This window comes from Ischnura elegans, chromosome 7, assembly GCF_921293095.1.
Source record: "Ischnura elegans chromosome 7, ioIscEleg1.1, whole genome shotgun sequence".
Taxonomy (NCBI): Eukaryota; Metazoa; Arthropoda; class Insecta; order Odonata; family Coenagrionidae; genus Ischnura; species Ischnura elegans.
Genome location: NC_060252.1, coordinates 54,351,992 through 54,376,480, shown reverse-complemented (window position 1 = coordinate 54,376,480; position 24,489 = coordinate 54,351,992). Strand labels below are relative to the sequence as shown.

Here is a 24,489-nt window from a genome sequence, read left to right as displayed (position 1 = left end):
CAAAGACACGATGTGGGTGAGTGGGTTGGGAAGAAGTGGAAAGGAGTTGAATGCGGAGGGACAAAGGTGTTTTGCCCATTGTATAATTAAGCTCGACTTGGCACTGGAGATTTGAAGGGAGCGGGACCGAGAAAAAAAAATCCTTGCGGGACCCAGAAGGTCACGCGTAGGTTTTTCGGCTGTGGGCATTCGCGTGTGGTTATTGTTGAGGGTGTTGCGTGTGTAATCCTCGCCACGCCTCAAGCAGTCCAACCCTCGTCAAATAACGCGTTACCAGGTGGGCACGCGGTCGTCTCTCTCAAGGGGAGCGAAGCGGACGTGAGTGGGTGGCCAGGGGCCCTATCCACTAAGACAATCTCTCGGATAGTTCGTGGTTGGTTCTCGGAAAGACGTCATCATTACGGAATGAGCTATTCACTAAGGTGTATCCGAACTTTCCGTCACGGGAACTCGTCCGAGAGCGGCCGAAATGACGGAGGGTGTCGTTAAGTGACTTTCCGTTTCTCGGAAACGGAAAGTGATATGCCAGCTGGTAAGTTATGGAATATTTTTACCGATAAAGTGATGCTGTGGAAGCTGGTAAGAAATCTCAAATCATTTGCAATACTGGCACGGTATGTGTACTAAATACAATGGTAAATAGATGATTATGTACGAAGTTTGGAATCAAATAAAGTTGCAGTTGAACCGAAGAAGTCAATGCCTATCATTGTTCAAGTTGTAGTAACTTTCTTAATAAGTTCCAATTTGGGAAATGGTGTTATCCGTTGAAATAAATAAATAAATGCATTTATAAAGGCATTAACGCTTTTCAACAATGCATTAAATTTACTTAATCAATTTGTTTTGGAGTCAGTTGTTACGAATTTGACGTTGTGTTTGGATTTCGACCTGCTAGATTTTGGATTACTGCTTTCTTATTTTGACTGACCTCTTGGACTTACTCTTTATCGGAATCGCTACTTACTGACGTTTTTAGGCAAGTATTTGCTTAACGCTTTGACCTCGCACCGTTTGGACCTCGATTTTTGGATTAGATTAACGCTTTGACCCCGCACCGTTTGGACCTTGATTTTTGTTTTAGTAGTACCTCGTACTCGGAACATCTTGCGAGGTAAGTGCAATCTTTGACAAGTTATGATTGATTGTTCGAGAAAGTTCGTTTCCTGCGGGAATTCCTGGCGTATGACTGTCACTGTTTGTCACATTTGGCTCCAGTACTCTCATCATCTGATCTTTCCTTGACAACATTTGAAAAGCTTGTGGGTTTTGATATTCTCTTACGTCGTCTGCAGATCTTCACAACGTTAAATGAAATCACAAGTATCTCAATTCTATTAACAAACATAATGCAATTAAATGACGTAAATCATTTTTAGATGAACGAAATACAGGCGTTGAGGTTAATCAGAGAGAGGAGAAGAAGGGAGTTGAGGCAAGTCAACAGGACAAGGTTGCGCCGGCTCCGTGAATTAAGCGACCCATACCTCATGCCTGATGCTGCTTATCAAGGGCTTTACCGGCTAAATAAGGCTCTGACAACCGAGCTTGTTGAAGAGCTGGAGCCGCATATGCACCAGGCTGAGAGAAGCACATCAATACCTACCAAATTAAAGGTGAGAATACACATAAATGAGCACAGCAAGCCTCTTGTTATTACAAAATGATATATTTTCTGAAATGCTCCTAGGTCCTATGTGCTCTACATTTTTTTGGGCAAGGCAGCTACCAAAAGTCTGCTGGGAGTGACTGCCACCTGGGCCTCAGCCAAGCTGCTGTCAGCCGTGCAATTGAAGAAGTGACTGAGGCGATGAACTCTCCTCAAGTGCTGACACGTTGGGTTCATTTTCCACAGACACGCAATGAAAGACGGCAGGCCATACAGGAGTAAGCCATTGTCGATTTCTCTCACAGCATACATAAAAGAATACTTTGAAACACAAAGATGCATTTGCCCTTAACTTGAATGTCCCTTACATTTCCATTCTAAGTAGTTATTGATGGATTTAATAGCAACATAAATTTTCATTAATTTTGGATACGGGAACCTTTGACTTGGTGTCAGTCTTTACTGCTACACTCTTTTCTTTAGGCATCTTCTGCACCTAGCAATTGCTGATGAAAATTCCACCTTACCCAGTTCTTTTCAACAAAATCCACAAGTTCAAGGTTTTATAAATATAAAGAAATAACACAGCATCTTCCAGGGGTAGAAGTATTTTATTTAAAATACATATAAAAAATTAGACACCATTACGTCTGCCTCCTCAAATACGTTATAAATCTGAAATGAAAAATATATTGATGTTAATGCCAGAGATTTCTGCTTCACAACAGGAATTACCAAGCAACAGGATTTCCTGGTGTGCTGGGATTTGTTGATGGCACACACGTGGCCATAAGAGCACCATCAGAGAGGGAAAATTTGTATGTTAATAGAAAATCATACCATTCCCTCAATGCTCAAATGGTAAGTATTGTTGAATAGGTGAAAATAATTTATTTATATGGACATTCAATTCATTTTTCCGTGTTATACTGCATTTTATAGGTGTGTGATAGCAGGCTAAGAATTTTAAACTGTGTGGCTAGGTATCCTGGCAGCACACATGATTAGTTTATTTGGAGGAATTCTGAGGTGTGCAGAGAAATGAGGACAGTGTGGGAAAGTGGCGAGAGGTGCTGGTTACTAGGTAGTTATGATTCATGTCAAATTATTAAATCTCATTCCAATAGAAACCCATAAATTGAATAACTATTGAAGAAAATGCCTGAGCAAGATAAGATTGATAGCTAATTGTAAGTTGTAACTATTGCATGCTCTGAAGAGTACGTTAAAAATGGTTTTATGACTCAAACCAAGCGGGAAAAGTAAAAAAAAAGGAATTTGGGAAGGAGAATTTAGATTGGAATGCAGTTGAAGTTGCAAAATATAATGTTATAACAGTGATTTAAAATAGAAATTTGTGTTTAAATGGAGAAAGTTACACCTGGAAAAATGGTACTGTTCACCGCATTGCATATTTCAACATGAGATTCCGCCTTAAGGCTGAATGATGGGCCAAAATTTTGGCCCATCATAATTCACAAAGCATACTGTTGAAGATAGCTGTGTGAATGCCTGAAAATATTGTGTGAAATGATATATTGTGGAAAATACTGCTGCATTTAATTACATTCCATTTTTTACACCTCATCCCTAAGGGGGCAGTTAATATTATCAAATTTTGCTTATTGGGCAGCTCCAGTTTAATTACATGATATGCTTGTTCAGGTGACTCAGGCTATCCACACCAGCCTTGGTTGCAAACACCCATACTGGATGCTGTGGAAGGTTCACCAGAGGAAAATTATACTAAGCTTCATGTGCGGGCTAGGAGTGCTGTGGAGCGGTGCTTTGGTGTGTTGAAGTCAAGGTTTAGATGCCTTCACCGCACACTTGAGTATGCTCCCGCCAAAGTGGGAAGGATAATAAATGCATGCGCAATACTCCACAATATGTGTATGGGGCATGGTTTGCCCATACCGGAGGAGGAAGAGGATAATGGGCAAATGCCAAACAACCCACCAGAGCCTTTTATTGCCCATCCTAGGGCATTATTGGGAGAAGCAAGGAATGTGAGGGAGTCCATTATTCTCCGTTTGCGAAGATAAATTATGGGTATGTGTTTCAAAATAATGTGCTTGTTTTTACCACTAACTTACTCTGTCTTCACCTCCCTCAAAGTTTCACACAAAACTTGGGCAGTCTCCTTGAATGTTTCCGCTATGGATGTTGCAGCGGCAGCCCTCTCTTCCGCTGCTTTCACCAGTCTCTCCTCGTACTGGTCTGGTGGGGTATCTGCAATGGAAATTGCACCAGAAAATATTGATGAATGAACTTATTTCTTTTCTACTACATAAATTGTTTGAACTCATGAATTATATTCATCTAGGTCAGGTTTAGATTAGGTTTAGCAAATGCCCCTTCTAATTGAAAGATTATTTGATTAAAAGAAAGTCTTTGATTACTTGCTGGAGTAAAAGTAGATGATTCAAAAGATTGGCAATATGCATTACCTACATGCTCACTGGTATTTCACTTTCCCACTATTCAACCCTCCTCGAGTAAGCTTTCCTATGTTATAATGGGTACAATATAATATATAATAGATATCAATAATTAACCATAAAGGTTGATGTTGCTGGTTGATCTATTTAGGCATCTTATTCATTCTAATCATAATTCAGAGTAGTATCCTAGTGCAAATATTCCTTCATTAATGCATCTAAGAGTGATTTTACATTTTATGGAGTAGCTTAAATTTTTCCCTCTCCAAAAGAAAAAAATTCATGTGTTATTCTGAACTATTACCAGTTAACAATAGCAACAACAGCATTTCTAATGTAACTTTTAATTTTCAGGTTTACTTACGATGGGCAACTGGCCTTTTCCTCTTACGGCTGCTGGTCTGTGGAGGTGGAGGAGATGCTGCCGGTGTTGTTTCATCTAGGATGGGCTGAGGGATAAAAGTGAAGGGCTGAAATTGGGAACTGGTGGATGGTGTGATGGGTGGAGTGGTGGGAAAAGTTACTGTTTCAATTTCAGTTGGGGTAGGAAGTTGCATGGGTGGGTGGGAATTGGGAATGCAGTCACTTAATTGCCTCGTAACCTGTGAGAAATAATGAAAAGTTTATGACACATGAGGCCTCAGATTTCTTTGATGGTTACAATGGTAAATTCGATACTATGGTAAACTGTTTGAATTGAATTCTTTTCCATGTTGATTCTACGCAATACTTAGGCCTATTACTATATTGGGATATTCAAAGGTATTGAAATACCGGTTGACTGATTCAGTTCAGCATTTGACAGCACCAATAAGAAGGATAAAAACTTCCCCGGAAATGACACTTTTCCCACCACTCCACCCATCACGCCATCCACCAGTTCGCAATTTCAGCCCTTCAATAATAAGTGTATTCATTTAGAACAGCCAGCAATATTGAATATGAGATCCACCTACCTCCATTTAGACAATCGGAATTATTCGTTTCTCATTACAAATTCCTCATTAATAAGGAATTATTTTGGTTTCACCAATGCCAGGCTAAAAGAAAGTGTACGTTCTGCAATGCACCTCATATGACAATAAGTTTCATTGGAGAAAATGAAAATATACTCATTATTGGGCCAGTTCCCACCATAAGACTTGTTAGACATTCTTCTTAGAGATGTCCATTATAAAAAATATCAAAGCCTTTTGAATACAAAAGTTTTTGCTGAATCGCATCAGTGAAAACTTTGTGTGAAAACCTCAACCTCATTCTCAATTAGGAAATGAATAAGTATTCTCATATCACTAATGCTGATTTCTTTGTAGTCAAACTGGCACTTCAAACCAGTCTTCTTTGGGTGATTGCAACAACATTGATAAAATGAGTTTCTTATTCAATGAGTCAACATATTTAAATCTACTATTGTCAATTAAAAATATGCTATACCAATTAATTAAGGCATATTAATTCTTCCTCAGTTAACAAACCAAATCAAAATATTTTATTTGATGGGAAAATGGTTTGATCAGCAAGAAATTGCATAAACTTTGAATATACCATACTAAATTAATATTTCTTCTCTATCTCTCAATGTAATGCTGTGTCTAAGTTATTTCGAGCAAGCAGTCATTGTCATTACATTTTTGGTCCCCAACTATTCCATCTGAGGTGAGGAAGGCTATCAATTCTATAAATATCTCTTCTGTTGGGCCAGATTAGATTCCCTCAAAGGTTATTAAAGCTTTTAATAATGTTATCTCTTCATCGTGTCATATTATAAATTATTCATTCATTTCTGGGTGATTTCCTACAACCCTATAGCAAGCAAGGTTGAGACCAAATCCTATTATGGGACATTTGTAGAATCAACAATTTATGGGCCAATTTCAGTTCAAACAGTCTTTTGGAATATATTGAAGAAGCTAGTCTATAATTGCTGTATATGTGTAGTCATTTCTCATTAGACATTTTAGACAGATAGACAACTGCCAAAAAAGTTTTGGAACTTGAAAATCAACAACAACAGCTATTTTACAATTTTTGATGGTACTGCCATTGGAATTAATCATAAAGTGTTACAGGTATCTAATCTGACCAAAAAAGTGCATTCACTAGTGTAGATTGTAATATAGATTTTCTGTTTCTAATGCTTCCTTGCAAGGTAAGGTTTATTTCAACACCATCATGTTTTAAGAGAAATGTTAAAAATTTTTAGCAGAGAGCCTTATTATTATTCACTCTGTTAATTTTTTAGAAGATGAACAGCCATATTAGGAGCTAAATTAGTATTTTTTGTTTCACAGCATATTATTTGTGCTATTCCTGCCCTATTATGTAACTGCATTTTTAAATATTGGTTCATGTGTTTGATTCTGTTAATATGTATGATACTCAATGGAAGATAAAAACTTCTACGTTACTTAGCATGTGATTTTTTTTCAAAGCATCCTAGGGTGACCTTGGGCAATGTAAATGATGTTAATTTCAAGGGTGATTATGATTGACAAAAAATGAACAGTTTGAAACAAAAATTTGATTACACAAATGTAACAGTCGGAATATGTTGTCATATGTTGATCAGGTGATCATAAAAAGGTAATGGATATCTATGTCCACATAAAAATAACACATTACCATCATCAATTATGTCTAATCAAAATACCACAATATTATCTATTTTGCTCTCTGTGAGTAGTTATGGTGATATGTTCATACTGGTTAACAAACTTGTCTTTAAGGGATATTTATAAATATATTTATTATAATGTATCAAGCTTTTTGAACTAATAAACTGATAGTATTACCTAATTATTCATTGATTTCTGTTAATTTTCCTCTTCATTGAGATTTTAAGTTATCTCACAGACATATTCAATACTATATTGCATGCCATTTGTGACTAAAAGTGTTACTTATATTCTCCTTATTAATAGTTTATTATTGTTTTTTATTACTGAAGCCAACACTGTAATGTGACAAGTAATGCCATATAAAGTTTCTTTTTTTGATAGTACACTACTCAACTTCTCATTAGCATGAAAAGATATTATCCATTCCCCTAATGTTGACCATAATAGATTGAAATATGTAGTCTTATGTGTAAATAGGGTGTTGGCACTCCTATGGTTTGGTTTTGGATGAAATAATTTATGAAAATTGATTAAAAATTGTTATCTCTATCTATATTATTCTGTCAGCATTATCTAGCAATCGTATTCTGTTTCTATTCAATTTAATTGCTCAATAAATTCAAATTATTGCCTTCAAACTCCATTTTATAGGTTTCTACGATTCAGCAAATAGTTCTACCTGCATGGAGTCGGGTACATCTAAATGGCCCTCCACAGCCACTTGGCCCAACAACCCAAGCAATGTCTCCTCAAGAGGAGTGAGGGCTGTCACTTTGAGGGATGGCCCTCCTCCTGTCCCTCTGGCATGCCCCATAATCCTGGCAGCTTTCTGCTTGGTGTCGCACCGCCAATCCTGCCAAACCTGCCAATAAATATTCCTCTGATACTGTCAAAAAATCAAATTAGAGACAATGCTATTGGATTAGTGTAAGCACAATATTACCTTAGCCCACTTCTCCGCCGTCTTTGTTGCTCCACTGGAGCAGGCGTTGAGGCGAATAGTTAGCTGTGCCCACAGCTGCTGCTTCTGGGCAGCAGCTTGTGGGCCAACTATTCTGTTTGTGGCTAACCCCGGGTGGTCCACCATGAAATTCAGGAGCTCCTCCTTCTGCTCCTGTGACACCCTGGGTGTCAACCGCACAGCACTAATGCTTACGCCAGTATCTATTGTGAATTTTGATAACTTCAGTTATTGAAAAAAATATGATATTACAAATATGCAGAATTTAAATTAGCTTAGATCACCAGGAAATATCCATCTTACAAAATATGATATTACAAATATGCAGCATTTAAATTAGCTTAGATCACCAGGAAATATCCATCGAAATATTAAAACTATCAAGGAAAGAACCATTTGTGAAAGTAGTCTTGTGCAGTATCCTATGCGAAAGTTTTATTAGTTCGCAGCAACGTAATGTTGCATTTTAAGGAACAATGTTACAATAATTAACAATCGTAAGAAATAATGGATCACCAGAAAATACGCTGTATCAATGTCGCCGTGAGAATAACTGGCATTTAGTTAAGCTTTGAATATTGTTTATGTTTACCATTGATATTTACGCTTACCTTTCAGTATTTAAAAGTGAAATTACACTAGGTATACCAACGTAAAATTAGGCGATTTCGCTACTTACGAATAAAATCAATGCTGTGAGAATTGTCCAGTATAGTTGCCTGCGACTTAAAACAAAAATATTTATTAAAAATTAGCATATTTTCACTTACCTCCTCCGCGTTCCATTTTCAAAGGTATGATAAACAATTGCCGGACGATAATCAGCCATTGGCTCCGAGAGGATACGTCATCAGTAACTTCGGCAATCTCCGCCTCTTCTGCCCAAGAAGGGGGGAGGGCACGGAATATATTCCGAGAAGCATAGTGGATAGCATAACAACGCTTCCGAGTGACGGAAACGGAATCGGACACGGAAACGGAAAGCTCGATTCCGAAATCACGGAAACGAGGAGACTTAGTTACTGAATAGGGCTCCAGTTCTATTCATCGAAGGAAAGATTTCCACGATCGCAATGGGAGATGACACACCTTAAGCCGCTTCCGCAAATTAATCAATTATCTAGACCCCTGCTCGCCAAATTCGAGTTTTTCATGAGCAGCATGATCATTTTATCTCTCATGGCAATGAAACTAGGTTTTATGCCATACAAATCAACACGCATAGACCACGATCTTAGGTTTTCCCGGCGTATCAGGTGCAGCAAAGTTTCTTGGATTTTCCACCGGTTGATGTTTTCCATGTCTCCCAACGTTTTGAGCAGCGATTTGATGTTGCAACCAACCAACCAACATCTTCTTCGGAAGATCCGGAGGATGAACGGGAAGTCGCTGCTCGAAACGTCGGGAGACATGGAAAACATCAACCGGTGGAAACTCGAGAAACTTTTCTGCACATATACCACGGTTTGACTCGGTGTGCTTGTGAAATCTTCTCGGGAAATCAGCACGGACGGGAAATCAGGATGGACATTGCTGCCAACGTTTCGTTAGACTTCTCTGCCATCGTCATCAGGGCGAATGATGGACCTGGTTAGTGCCGGGTTTATATACACAGTTGGGGCGGTCAAGTCTTCTCTGATTGGCCCGTTTTTGGTATCCTTCTTCATGTGGGACTTTGTGCTATTCTAGGGTTTTCAGCATCGTGTCTCATGGTGCAAACATTCTGCAGAGAAAAAAATCATTCACATTATCCTGAAATTAGATCCCCCTATTATTGGTCAAGTGCTATAGCCAGCTAAGATATAAGGCGTCAAACCCCTCAGTGGAAAATTGAAAAATATACCCGGGATCTGGGTTCGAATTCCGGACATGGCGAATGAATTTTTTCCACTGGAATTTTCTCACAGTTTGTGCATTGCGTGTGGCTTCGTAAAGTATTCACCGCGGCTAATCCCGGTATTTTTAAACCATGTCTCATCCTTTAAAACGAAACTTTAAAGAAACAGAAGTATTTATAGTATTTCGCATTAATCTTCCAGTGAAGTAAACACAAAGCTAAAAACCAAAAAAACGATGAGATAAATTTATCACAAAGTTTTTACGCGGCCGACTCTAACTTAAGTATTTTCCACTTTACCTTCAAATAGTGAATCACTTAAAATGCACTTTCTATCTTAATATGCTTCAATATCTGCGTTATTTTTACATTAAAATGTATGATAAGAAATTACTATCAACAAAACCAAAATAATAATATAAACTTTTAAGAAACCAGGGAGCTATCTCTCTACAAGTTAAAGCCCATCATCGTGAAGAAATAATAATGAAATATTACGAAGAAAACTTAGACACGATTCCGGTTAATAATTTGTCAAACGTTTAATCGATAAAAATATTACAGCGAGTAAAATTAAAGAGCATGGTCCATTAAATCATATTTTACGTGCTTTTAAAAGGTGAACGACTCGAGAAACAAAGAGGCCGAGCTGAGGACATAAAATAACCATTTTAAATTAGCTCACAACCATTGAATGACAGTAAAACTCAATTTAATGCTTCCATATAAATGGAAAAAAATGAAAACCTCTCCTGGAAATCTTAATGGGCGAAACTTAAGATATCCTAAAAGCCTTGGAATACAACTCGCTAAGCTTAAATTCTATTAGAGGCCTCCTTGACGCTGATGGTATCCGGTTATAGATGGTGAGCATACGCATTGATGCCCTCACGGCCGACATAAAAATCAGAGAACGGATTCACTTGAGAGTTACACATCCCTCTACATGGCAGGCGGTCGCATTTGAGCCAGCATTTAAATCTTTACGAGTTTTCGCCGGTGAATCTCGTAAAAAAAAAGCGACAACTCTCCCGCATTTGGGAAATCACGTCTTCTCTTCTTCTCAACTGCCGGACGTTCCACAGTCCTCGCCCACTTGCCAAAGCCATGAATCTGCTCATCCCTTCCACAGAAGGGAATGACTCTCACTTCACTTCTTAAGGACAGGCATCACCTAAGTTTCAGCCATTTTACTCCTTTTGTTTTAGACTCAATGAAGTTCCACATGTAAATTGGTAATAAAGTAATAGCAATGCCTTTAATTAAAATCTTAATTTACGGATCAAAAAACTTACAAGACGATGTTTGAATAACAGAAATTATTTTTTACTACTTCACTCAAAACTGTTTTACTCGTTATTATATTTTTATCGATTGTAAAATTTCGTTTGACAAATTATTAGCTGGATTCCTATTAAAAAATTTCTTTGTAAAAGTTACATTTTTATTGTTATTTTATTTATTTTATTCCCAAACCACCGAATTCAGCTCTAATAGGCCACTTTATGTGGGGGTATTTAACAAATTCAACAATTGCACGTTGCGAACAACCATGCCCTGGATAGGTGAAACTTACCCAGACTGGAGTCGAACCCACGACCTCTTCCCTGGCAGGCGAGGACTTCACCCCGCCGCCACCGAGGCTGGCAGGGAAAAGTGCGCTTTTGAAGTGGTTCAAGAAATATTTTATATATTTTACATGTATAAATCCCGACTCTGATTCTCCATTAACTATGATAGTTGGCACCATTATGTATTTTTCCAAGGAGAAGGTTTTTATGACACCTTATTTGTTGAGCCTTTTCTATAAAGCCCTTAGTAACCCTGGTGGCTCATACAGATTTAGTGTAGTGGTTATTTATTTCGTCTTTTAAAAGTTTTTTCCAGAGAGGTGGCGGTTAAGTATTTATAAGTAAGTATAATCGGATAATTGATCAAATACCGTTTTTATTCCACTAGCGTTCCGTATGTCACTGGAAATCATATTACTTGCAGTTAAATCTCAGAGCAATATCTAAAATCAACAGCAGATTATCTCGTAGTCAAATGATTATATAAATAAATAAAATTTATTGGCATTTAGAAGTTTAACTACATTTCCATTAGAATTACGTGGCAGCTTGGAGTACACGCGAATAAATGTTTGGTATCCCATTATCGTGTATAAATTTATACTGGGGTAAAGAAACACACACAAGTAGGGCACTTAGTTTTGTTAATAGACTGTAAAACTTTATTCGATATGAATACATTTTGGTGATTCCAAAACGAGTTCATTGGAGGCTAGGCTATTACAAAGAGGTTCAAATATGCTATAACAGCCTCAGCATTACAAATGTTTTAAATACACAATTTACGGAGCAAAAGCATGAATAAATTAAAAACCAAAAGTCTACAATAGTATTAAATTTATTGGCAGTTAGAAATGTAACTTAATTTCCTTTGGAATGAAGTGAGAGCATGGCATTAATACGATTAACTTTTCTTTTCCGATTTTTATTCTTAAATTTATAACTTTAACTTATAAAATAAAGGAAAAGTTGCACCTGGTTTTGTTAGTAGTCTATCAAACCTGATTCAATTTGATTTTATTTTGGTGGTTCCAAAACTAGTTCATTGTTCAATGGAAAAAAATAGGCCATGGCTTTTTCAGTTTTACTAAGGTATCAAACGTACAATTTACGGAACTCATGCATAAATAAAGTAAAAAAATTCTTGAGTCGATAAAATTATGAATACCATGCCTCTCAGCTTCGATGCACAAGCAATATTTACGCCCTAAACCACGGTAATCTGCTCGGATGGGACTCCGCGACCTCAGGTCAACAGGCAAGGACTTCACCCTACAGCCGCCAAGGTCGGCATGTCCTATCGCATTCGATCTATCGCTATATTTGAAAAATTATTTCCCATTTGAAAAGCTGTTTCGTTCGCTTGCCGAAGATACAGCATCAAACAAAAGAAAAACGGCATCAAAATCTTTGATATAAAACGGCCGTCACTTCTCATGAATTTACGATATTTTCGACAGGAAAAACGCCTAATTAGTTCCGTTTTACGCAGTTTCTCAAAATAGACAGGATAAGGCGTTAATTTCTCACGTAAGCATCATGCCTATATCAGCCGGGAAAGTTGTTGGAACTTCAGCCTTCACTTCGCTTATCGTCTTTAATATCTAATGTCGCATTATACACAGGACGCACACCCATTAAAAGGTTGAAATAGGAATATGAAAAACCCTTTTCGTTTTTTTGAGCTCGAATAATTTAATACAAAACGTAATAATTGTGACTTTTTGAGGAAACATTGTGGAATGAATTATGTCGTGGGAGAAAATTCATTCCCTCCATTTGATAATTTTCTTACAAGGTTCTCATTTCTGCGATTAAATATATTCGGGATGTGAATTTATAATTGCACAAAAACTAATCCTAACTAATTCCATAAGGTCGAAGACAAAAGTTACAAAAACGAAACAAAACTCAAAGAGCTTGTACTAAAAAAAACTCATCAATTCAGAATTATCATAAATATATAAGTAAAGTTGATCTTTAGTCTAGCACATACAGTCACTTTAGTTTTCAGTTCAGCGCATTTAAGTCTGTAGTGACTTTTATAGTCTATCACACCTGACTAAACGATCTATAATTTATTGCTGAAGCCGGTTTGAACTGAAAAGAACCTGGTCACCCCTCAAGCATGGAAATCAATGCATATCCCGACACTTTTTTGATGTGACATTGAGAAAGGACAGGCCGAAGTATGCTTCTTCACCACCATCATTGGTATCTGACGCATAAAAATCGTTAACTTTAAAATTTCAATTTGTTTATAGCACCGATAGTTTATAGTAACGGAAAGACAACGGCAGGTTAAACAATTATTTAGTGACGCGACCGGTTCCGATACAAATTCCAATACATTGTACCGAAATCGATCGCATAAACAAAAGGCAGTGGAAAATTACTACCAATTCCTAAATATCAACAACAGTCGGGGCCAGGCAGCTTTTGTACCATTGTTAAAAATATATTTTTTACGACATGCAATTTGATTAATTCTACCTGAATGACCTATAAAACCTAAGGCCATAGGAACGGTGAAAACTTTGAACTGTGAGTGCGCATTGATTGAGGATGTGATCGGTCTTACTTCAGTTTATCAGCGAAGTTGAATCAGTTCAATTTTGAATGAAGTAGGATGTATGGACTTAGAATAATTTCGTGTAACATAAAAAAAATCCTTCGTCTTCCGCATCCAGTCAACTCGTAAAAAAAGAAACGAAAAAAAAAACAACTGCCCAGTATTCATCAGTTGGTGACGTCAATAAAGTAACTCGTCCAAAGAGGACCACTCATTCAAAGATGGAATCCCTCAAAAGAGTTTAAACAAAAAATATCCACGCGAAGTCCATAAACAAAGGCCAAGGATCTGAGACGCGGTAAATCTCTCGGGAGGATTCCGTCACGTCATCAACTTGTTTGCGAAAGGTCGCCGATTTTTCGCCACGAATAACTTAAGAAGTAGGAGACGTATCACAAAACGGAAAAAATATGTGTTTTTTATTTTTCAAACTCTATCACAACCGATAATTTATAAAAAATTGAATGAGGTTTTGTAAATTATTAGAATTGATATGAGGCTGAGCAGCCTCCGAGTATTTTTAATAATAATAAAAACGTAATAATAATAATTTATCCACAATAATTGCTAACGCAATTCAAAGTACCTATGCATCGTATGAAATATAATTAACATTAGAAAAACTCATCTAAGTAATGTGAAAGAAATATCACATCAAAATATACAACAGTAAATTGCATAATAAATAAACAGAATATAAAGATCATAAAAGAATGGAATAATAATAATATTTTTTATTTCTTTCTTGGGATTACGAAGTAAAATATTTTCTCACTCTTCTCTCCCATTGTATCCCTTCAAGCCCTCACACCACCATCCCACGCCCCCACCCCCCTCCCTCTTGCCCCGCTGACCTCCAGTCCCTTCCCACACCCCCTGCCACCCATCCCTAGCAACGCTCACAGGCAATCATCCATCCTCGCCATCCCGTTCCCTTCATAGCAGCATCGCCAACGGTCTATCTCCTCCTCCGCCCCCTACGCCCCCGGCTCACGCCGAGATTATTTTTTTTACGACTCTCCCTGCCCGTCTTCGCCCGTTTCGTTACTCATCTTTTTTTTTTTAAACAGCCTCTCCTTCTTTTTACGTTCTCCTCGCACGTTGCACGCACCGCGCACTACCTTGACCTCACTCTCGGCTTCCATTAGTGATCCCTCACCATTAATCCTTTGGAGAGGACCGCATAAAAAAGGAGCCGCCTACCAGCGGTAGAATACTATTACTTTCGCTTCCGAGAAGTCTCGCGAACGTCCGGGAGGACCCACATAAGTGAGAGTAAATAGGGTGCGCTGATAGGACAGATGATATTATAGTGCAGAACATTCTTTTTCGCGTTCATCTGTTAACCTTTCGTTAGGCGCAATACTGGAATTGCTGAGTTCAGGCGCAATGTGCCTGACAGGCACAGATGTGAACAATCATTGTTAGCTCTTAGCTTGGCTCAGTAGTCCACCTTTAAATTTGGAAGCACCGTTATTAGTGTAGTCTGACACTTACATGATGTCTTTCGTGCTATGCATAGGGACTTTACATGTCGTAGGCATGCTAGCAGTGATCCGGGTTCGAATCCTGGGCAAAACGAATGATTTTTCTTCAGAGGAATTTCGCACTCCAGAGGAATATATTCTTTGACTTTGCAATGTAATCTGAGTAAAAATATCCCATTCATGTTATTCAAATTACTTATTCTGCCAGAAGTACAAAAATTAAGGAAAGCAAAATGAAATGTTAAATAAGTTAACGCAATTTATGTTCAAGCATATACCGTTTTTTGTCACGACAAAGAGAATAGCAAAATTTTGCTATGAAAACGGCTTCGAAATTCTCCTAGAAAATTGGAACTGAGGAAAAATATTAAAAGTTAAAAAATATAAGTATATATAAGAATTTTTTATTTAGATAAGATCAAAATAAAGGACGTTTTATTGATTATAATTACATTTTCTCTGATATTTCTAAGACACATTACTCTTTACCAACACATGAGACTATTTTTTGTAAAAAATAAGGCATTTTTCGGTTGGACTTAGTTCCTATATGCACATTATATACTACCAGCTCACTAGCGATTAAAATAAAAACCCGTTCCTCAAACCCGTCAATTAGCATAATTTTCCCGGCATAATGGATCTTATTATCTCTCAAAATCAGTGTTTCAAACCGTAGGGTGGTTTGGACAGGTAAAGGTAAGGTTATCCTCGTAGTAAGGCACTTGCTCACAAATTCAGGGTTAGAAAGCCAGACCCTTTACCTACCCTCTCGTGAGTTCAACCGATTTTGGGCGTGATATGGTGGAAACTCGACTCATTTCAATGAAAAGTGCAACTACCTTTCATTGCAACATCCTCCCGTGCTTCGACTACTCTTGCTCGCGGGTGTCCGAATGCTAAACTCGTGGTTTGAACCTTAAGCCTCTTCTATTAGAAGCTCTACCCATGAGGCTACCAATCTTTCCCTCAACAATAGTGTAAGAAAACGAAAACGGAGTATCTGTGGATGGAAAGTGTGATGTACAGAAATAAAGTTCCTCACCTATGGCAACGGATTTGCCCTAAGATATCACTGTTATTTAAGTGAATAGGTCATATAACGTGAGCCCTCGATACAACGCCTGAATTTCTAATAAAAATGTCTCACAATAGTTAGTTAAATCCCTCGCGATAAAACGCATAGCCTCAGAATATCCTCGGGATATTTCATTACGACGAAGAAGCAGAGAATCGCGTGACAGATTGCACGTACACTAAAAAGGCAGACCACCCAACGGTGCTGGCAAAAAATTGATTACTAGCAGTTCAGCGGTAAAAATTTCTTGACGCACTGAGAAGCTATTTCTTTTTTGCAAGGTTTGACGAGCTGCTATCATAAGACTTTATTATGATAGTCAGCTCATTTAAATCGTATTTTCCAGCCTTCAGAGAATATTGACGCAAAAAACGTTTAATTAAAACATGGCATGAGACTAAGATGTCCATCGGAGAGTTCCTCTAGCCTTGAAACCTCACTATCATATACAAATAATAAGGCTTAGAACGGTAATTCTCAGTCTAAAATGTAAGGTACAGCAAAGAATCATTGATAAGTAGAGTACAGTACTCTCAGAATAAAAAATGTGATACACACAGTTGATTACTTTAACATTACGAAAATACCCACTCAACGATCGCCATTTTAAGCAGCATCACCAAATATTGCCTTGATGGAAAAGATATTTAAGAACCAAAATCATTATGACAGAATTAATACAAGAAAAAGTTTCTAATTTCTAAAATCATATTTCTTATTTCCGCATCAATACCTATTTCTTACCAGTTTATTTGCTGAGCAATAGCTAATGTAGGTTCGAAGATTTTCGCGGTGTTGATTAGATGATCTCTCCATTCTATTAGGTTTTTTTTCGTTTTTTTTTTTCGTTTTTTTTTGGGTTGCACTAAAACATAACGAACGCGGTGAAAACCCGAATAGAATGGAAAGATCAGCAATAGCTAATGCTGAAAAATTTCAAAGGGGTAGGATGCCTAAGGTTACCTATGCATGTAAGGGTATCGATTCATGGTAAAATCAGACTTGTGACTTAGTTGAGATTTACTACATGCTAGATATCGTATCAGTTAATTGCACAACCTTCTAAGAGACCTGATTTGAGGTGATAATTCTTGGGGAATCTGAGCTCTACCGCACTTTCATTCACCAAATCGGTGATAAACTCCAATGGTCCTTAAAATCACTAATATTCCCGCGTTGTACAACAAATGACTGCATTTTGGATATGGCTTGCGGTTTTTGAGCTAAATCATCCCTGAATTTTAGGAGTATAAGAATTACTCTTTTCTGAGTGCTTGTGTGCTTCCCATCTTTGATCATAAACTACGAATTCCATAAACCCCCTGAGAAGTATTGAAGGTAATATCTTTGGAGTAATGATCAACTGCCTGTCGGCTACGTAAACAATACAGTTATTTATTTTTGTGTATTGACGAGTGTTATAATTAGTAAGGGCAAGCGATTTTATTTGCAATTGAATACAAAGGCAGTCATATAAAATAATCTATTGAAGTTAAAAGAAACATAAAATTCTCGACGACTTTTCTTCATCTTCCTCCGCGGCAAAATGAAAGTAGGGTGAAGTATGCAAGTCACCTTTCCTGGTAGTCTAATACTGGGGCCACCACAAAGCGCAGTGTACGGCGCCTTTATTTTCCCTTCCTGAGTGAATAGGGAGCAGTTTCTGCAGCATCGGCAGCACCCCCAGAACCCCTTCAATGCACTTCTCATTCAGGCCACCTTGGCCTCGACGACTTTTTCAATTATCTCGCTTCAATCCATCTTCCCTTTCTCTCCCGACCCTATCCACCAGCTGCGCGCATCCATTTTGAGAAACCGCTTCCAACCACTCGTTTCCCCCGCTGCTCCCGTGCGGTAAATGGCCCTTCACCCACTGCTCCTATCAAAGAGTTACACTGTGGTATTGAAGCGTAGATCATACGCTGAATTAATCTGTTGATTTGGTTGTACAATAGGGCTTGGTATCATCATCATCACTGGTCAACAATCCTAGGATTGGTTTGACGCAGCTCTCCACTCAGTTTTCCTATCAGCTAATCTTTTCACTCCTACGTATTTCTTCTCTTTCACATCTCTCTTTACTTGTTCCATATATTTTGTTCGAGGTCTTCCTTTTCCATTCTTGCCTTCCACCTGTCCTTCGACGACTGTCTTCATCAGGAGGGCTTGGTATATTTAATTTTATTTCTTATTTCATGTATCCAGCTCGAAAATGCAGTACGCATTGAAAATGTAGTCAATGTGTCAATCAACTAAAATTAATTTATTTCGAATTAATGGACCTAAGAAATTTTTTCTACGAGTATGGATCGCTTTTTCGTGATTTTATAGTGAACAGTCTATGCTGCAGATCATTCATTTTAGTGGTAAATTTACTGTGAAAACTGGAAGATGATCATCAACGTGAAATTTTTACACTATAGTTTAAAAGAATCGCGCCAAGCGGCAATTTATCCTTCATTGAAGCATTTTCATGGAAAAGGTAATTAAGTCATTAAAAAATCGAAAATTTGTTTTTTTCATGGAGGAGGTAGTACAAGCATATGACAATGGCATGGACAAGATAGAAATTCAATTGGTACAATGTATCAGTTGCTACAATGGGCGATGTTTGTACACTAATATAAGCTTCACAGTGTTGCCGAACCTCTTTACTTCGTCCCTCGTAAAATTCACATTTATTGACTTACTACCTTTCTCATGTCAATTCTTCTGTTTCTGTGCTTCAATTAATGAAGAACCAAGATCATAAAAGAACAGATTTTTAATATTTATATTTTCATAAATTTATTGGGCCGTGTTAGAAAAAAAAACGAATAAAAGAAATAACAGAAAATTAGTCGGTAATTACCTCACCCCGAGAAAGAGAAAATGCGATCAGCCCCCAAGGATTTGAAAACAGAACTCTCAAAGAAATCGTAACAAAGTGTAACAATTTTATTTTTACATCGTTTTTCAGTTGAATTAATAATAAAGTTGAGACGAAACCCTAAAAAGTAATCATAAAGCTGTCGCAAGTTTATGGGCTAAAATATAAGCAGTGGCATAACTAGGAGCATGCTTTGGGGGGTGTTGAGGGGGCTTGGGTTCGCTTGGTTTCGTTTCACTTGCCATCGCTGGTTCTGATGGGATAGTTCTCCTAAGGCAAAAAAGAAGAGAATATGAATGTTCCGATAAAATAGAAGAAAGTATTTTATTTATCTCCCTCCAGCGAGCTACGAGGATCAGGCGGTCTACCTGCCCATATTCGCGTATCTCCATGCATGCCATTTCTTTCTCCCGCCTTAAAAAGAGTTCCGATGTGGTCGCAGCAGCCGATGGTATCCTCGCGATCGCTTCGGACACACCCATGTCCCGCTGCGATCCGACTATTAATTTTTCAGACGCCTTCGGGGTTGGGCCGCCCGCTCTTAATAGTTATTCCTTTGTATTTTTATTGTCTCCTTTGAATGCCAATTTTTTTCGGGTTCGCGCTTGATTGATTTTGCTTAGCAGTTCTAATAGCTTCGACGTTCCTTTTTTTCAGGGCTGGACATAATATAACGGACGTTTCTGGGGAAAGATATGAAAGCTTGGAGGTAAACGATAGACCACTCGCAGATCAAAAGGAAGACGTTCAAGGAGTTTGTAGATCATAACATACCACGGGGATTATAACTGGTTTTATTTATTAATAACTTCCTACACCTTAATTCTCTAATATGGTGGTTATTTTTTTTCAAGGTCCTATCGGCCATAATAGTCATACCATATATACATACTTTGTTCAGATGTGTTGCGCAATATCTTTATTAAGTATGTCCACTGCAAGCGGCATGTTACATTTGTTAGATCTGAATGCAACAATCAGCACTTTTTTATTAGCTCATTACAACAGTGTCTCCCGCCAAATGTGAATTGTGAGATATTCATCGATTTCTTCCTGCTGATTTGTGCCGAAATTCATGAACGAATGTGTAATCTTTACGATGAATCTAATATGGGTGACAGAAACGCGCGGAAATGATTCAGGGACTTTGAAACGAGAAGTAGAGACGTCCACGATGCTGGTGATCAGGGAAGGCTGCGGGTGTCAACCGACGATCTTGCTCAAAGAGCGAATCAGGTGAGTCGATAAGATGGTCGGTCCACAATTTCTGTACTGAGGGCTTGGCTCCGTCTGGTTGCTATTTCTTTGCTCACATGAAACGTTAGCTAAAAGGACAGCGTTTAAACGCGAGCAAAGAGCTGAAGATAAGTGTAGAGAATTAGCTTGGAGCACAGGCGGCTACGTTCTCCAACGGGGATATTGTAAAAATATTACCATGCTACTACAAGTATACATGTCGGAACGGGGTGTATTTAGAGATGTAGCTGGATGGTTTAGCTAAATTATAAAAAATAATGTCAATATAGTTTTAGTTTTACGAGCAATCGGATATTTGAAAAAGAATAGCCCTTGTCATATTGAAATGCATCGCAGTTATGGCCAGAGATAGGCATGGCTTCGATATATTTCAATAGTTTTTCCTTTATGAAGCCTCTTAAAATCAGAAGTATGCTTTTTCGATTGAAAGTTTATTTCCTGTGAAAATGAGATGTCTGCTCAAAGACATTTTTTTCCTTTGAAAAAATAATATTAAATTAATCTTAAGTTCCGCTTTGCCGAAACACTTTGCCGAAAGTTTGAACTTTCCAAAATTCTTAGCTGGTAAAACAAAATCTTGGTTTTCATGCATCCAATTGTTATTACTAAAGAATTAAACGAAGACTTTCTTCTTTCTAAATAGTTTTTTATAAAATTTTCTCCCAGAGTTCCGGAAAGAGCTAACTTTTTTTACTATAGGCGCGGAGTCAGAGAATTTTTACACTCTTTTGCCTTCCTTGCGAACTATTGCTTGACCCCAAAAACGCGTGTGGTGACACTGCTAAAACCATCATAAAAATGTACGCGTATAAGGTAATCACAACCAGCCATAATCGTCGCAAATACTTTATGGGTCAGTAATTTGCAAGAAAGGCAAAAGCGCATAATATATTCTTTCACAAACATAAGAAACAGCTTTTTAATACCCAGTCATAAATTATATATTTTTTCACACCAATATAACTTCTCCATCTTATACGACCAAAGTTATATTCAACAGAGACGAGGAAATGACAACAGTTAGCGTCTAGCATTGTAATATCTTCAATGTAAGAAAGATGAGAAAAAAAACCAGCATTGTAAATTTTCACATAAGTTCAGCACAAGGTAAATGGTTTTTATATCCCTTTTCATGCAAAACGTTGTGTTGAGTTAACCAATTTTTTTCTCCCCCTTTTCCTATAATTTAACTACAAGCTTCTCTCCAGTTGATTTTGATTATAGCAAGCGTCATATAAGAGACACATTTTCCCCTGTACTGCAAGGCAGATTTTTTTGCTCTTATTGTCCGACTATTTCCACTTCATTCTATTAAATCAGAGTGTTTTTCTCTCCCAATGGCTATAACAGTTTCACTTCGAGTATTTTATTTTAAGAAACGTAATAAATTTTATAGCACGGAAATACACCATGAATCCCCCAGAAAATGTATTTATAGCCGCTTTTATTAATGAGGTGATAACAAGTATCCGAAACACGTCAATTGTTAAATTTGAGGCGTTAAATATTTCGATTCAATTTGCTACACCAATTGATACTACATTCATGTAATTCAATATTAATCTCACTTACCGTTTGATGAAAAAGTGAAGACGGTTATTAATTCACGGATCTTCAGTTAATAACTAGAAAACATGGCACCCACAAAAAATCTTTTGCCAGTGTATCCTTTTCCTTAGCAGACAAAGTGAAGAAAGTATCTAAGTAAATAAGTATTTATTTTCAAATTTATTACATGCAAATTATCCGTTCGATGCAAAATCCTTGCAAAATCCACGATTTAGGAGGTAGAAATGGCGTATGGTAGATTTTGGAGGTAGACTTGGATAAGGGCAATTCGATTATTGTAGTTTCTGCATTCGGACACTAGTAATACATAGTTTATTATTTAGGAAAGCATTTACGACCAGCGTCTAGGACCTGTTGAAATACTGTGAATAACAATAATAATAGATTCACGTACTAGCAACATTTAGCGAGACAATTGATACCGCATTAGCAACGGGTAAGCTGTTCTAAATTTAGGGGAACAGGAATCTGACAAATGTTCGCCGAGTTCACATGATTTTTCCATTCAAGGAAAAAAAAGGAAGACAGCATTATTTCCGGTAAATTTACAGATGGCATGAAGCCCCCACAAGATATTCGCTCGCTCCTTTCCAGAATTTCATGATGACTCACGATGGGAACGAATTGTTGCGTTAGAAAAAAATGGAGCAGACGCTTGACAGAATGGAACTCTTTCTGCGACGCCGTAGAAGGACAGAAGAGGGGAAAGAAATTTAGCTCTGCACAGCTAAGAATGCCAAATGCTTCTTTATGCCTTAAAAGGTCTCCGTCACCAAGTCCGTATGAAAAGCTGAAACGACGTTGATGGGAAGAAATGGAAAGAGACTTTCATGCACCCCCGGAGCACATAAAATATTCTCGGAAAGATGGTTTTGCTCCAATCTTCGGAATAAAGCCATTGCGCGGAGTGAAAAAAGAGATGTAGTTCATTATGAATAAATCGTATATTTGGTACAGTTGAGAGGTAAAAACGGAAGGTTTAGTACTTTTGAGTGAAGTCCTCTCGGGATTTCCACCGGTTGATTTGATTTATAGGCACCAACGTTTCAATGAACGCCTCGTTCATCGTCCTCAGGGTGAATAATAAATTTTTACTGATTAAAGAACGTATTCTTTAATCAGTAAAAATTTATTATTCACCCTGAGGACGATGAACGAGGCGTTCATTGAAACGTTGGTGCCTATAAATCAAATCAACCGGTGGAAATCCCGAGAGGACTTCACTCAATTAATACGCCGGGAAAGAATCTCATCATATTTTAGTAATTTTTCTTACTATAGTACTCTAATAGCGTGTTTCTCCATGAAAGCGAGGCTTGGACGTTGACAGCAGCAGGGAAGTGGAAGCATTCAAAGTGTGGCGCAACCGAAGGATGATGAAGAAAAATGGATCGACCGCGTAAGTAACGAGGAAGTGCTAAGAAGAGTGGGAGAAAAGAGAAGTATTCTAAAAACAGAAGACGGGATAACTTAGTTGGCCACATTATGAGACGTGATGGCCCGTTGAAAACAATCGTAGAGGGACAGGTGGAAGGGAAGAATGGCAAGGACGGCCCCCAATGAGTGACATAGGACAGTTTATAAAGGATGTAAAAGAGAATAAATACTTCGCTGTGAAAAGACTAGTGGATAGGAGAGAGTAATGGAGAGCTGCGTCAAACCAATCTTCGGATTGTTGAATAATAATGATGATAGTACTTTTCATGTGAGTCTTGTGTGACGCTTATTAAAGACGCCCGAAACGATATCTGTATCTACGCGATCCTATTGGGGATATGCAAGGTTGTTTGTCAAAAGTGACCATTCATCTTCAGGGTTGCTTCGCGCAGCCATTGTAGTAGTGTTAATGATTTGAAATTTTCGGGGGTGATATCATGACAAGAGTCCCTTGTCTTATCGAATCGATTCTTTCGGTGCAACTCATAAATTCAATTAGAGTCAAGAAAAAAGATAGCTTTTGCCTCTAATTCCACAAAGCAAATTCAGAGAATCAATAAGAGAATATGGAAGGAATAAAGTATCATATGAAAAAAATTTCGAAAGATATAATTTTCAAGATATATGTTACTTTGAAGGAATAATTATAACCTTTTCACTTTACATAATTATTTTATTTATCTTCCTAATGTCAGCTACCTCTGCGTCATATTCAAGGATACAAGAGTTGAGAATCCTAATTCAACTAGACTGTAGAACAGATGTCGTTTAAAAAAATGTTAAACTGTCGTTTTTTAGCGATTGACATGAGAATATAACGGTAGTTTTAGGACTTAGAAGTAGGCTAGCTGACAAGTAATGAAGCTTTATAACATATGTATTTCTTATTGCATTTCCTGAATTTTCCCAGCATTTCTGACGGCATGTTTGGCATGTTCTATCTTCGTAGACATGTTGCCTTAATAAGTAGGGTATAATTACTAATATGTCATGACTACACGTGTGGTTCGCATGTGGGGATCCTCTTGCTGCGTGCTGGTGATGGGTCACCCCCTGCGAAACACCCAAGAGGTGGCTCGCAGTGTATTATGTGATTGTATGAAAAAATAAGTACAAATGATAAACTTGTATAATGAAATCAAGTTTTTACCATTTACGAAAACAATTGGTCACTATTGTTTTG

At 37.7% G+C, this 24,489-nt stretch overlaps 2 protein-coding genes across 2 annotated transcripts; one reads left to right on the top strand and one right to left on the bottom strand.

The window, feature by feature from the left end:
- The first annotated feature begins 331 nt into the window (after positions 1 to 331).
- On the top strand, positions 332 to 2,617 carry LOC124162559 (putative nuclease HARBI1). Its single transcript, XM_046539135.1, has 5 exons — positions 332 to 1,114; positions 1,380 to 1,616; positions 1,691 to 1,887; positions 2,338 to 2,470; positions 2,552 to 2,617. Exons 2-5 carry the CDS (start codon positions 1,380 to 1,382, stop codon positions 2,615 to 2,617), a joined length of 633 nt encoding a protein of 210 aa, XP_046395091.1. The 5' UTR covers positions 332 to 1,114.
- Positions 2,202 to 8,663, bottom strand: LOC124162978. The gene is made up of 4 exons (XM_046539757.1): positions 7,612 to 8,663; positions 7,348 to 7,530; positions 4,415 to 4,652; positions 2,202 to 3,841 (listed from the first exon to the last, which is right to left on the bottom strand). The coding sequence occupies exons 1-4, from the start codon at positions 7,753 to 7,755 to the stop codon at positions 3,702 to 3,704; spliced, it is 705 nt and encodes a 234-aa protein (XP_046395713.1). The 5' UTR covers positions 7,756 to 8,663; the 3' UTR covers positions 2,202 to 3,701.
- Between the last annotated feature and the right edge of the window lie 15,826 nt (positions 8,664 to 24,489).

Coding starts and splice junctions, on each gene's coding strand:
- LOC124162559 (XM_046539135.1), top strand. CDS start 1,380: ATGAACGAAATACAGGCGTTGAGGTTAATCAGAGAGAGGAGAAGAAGG. Junction 1,888..2,337: donor AGACGGCAGGCCATACAGGA/GTAAGCCATTGT, acceptor GCTTCACAACAG/GAATTACCAAGCAACAGGAT. Junction 2,471..2,551: donor ATTCCCTCAATGCTCAAATG/GTAAGTATTGTT, acceptor TGCATTTTATAG/GTGTGTGATAGCAGGCTAAG.
- LOC124162978 (XM_046539757.1), bottom strand. CDS start 7,755: ATGGTGGACCACCCGGGGTTAGCCACAAACAGAATAGTTGGCCCACAA. Junction 7,531..7,611: donor CGGCGGAGAAGTGGGCTAAG/GTAATATTGTGC, acceptor ATTTATTGGCAG/GTTTGGCAGGATTGGCGGTG. Junction 4,653..7,347: donor ATGTACCCGACTCCATGCAG/GTAGAACTATTT, acceptor TATTTCTCACAG/GTTACGAGGCAATTAAGTGA.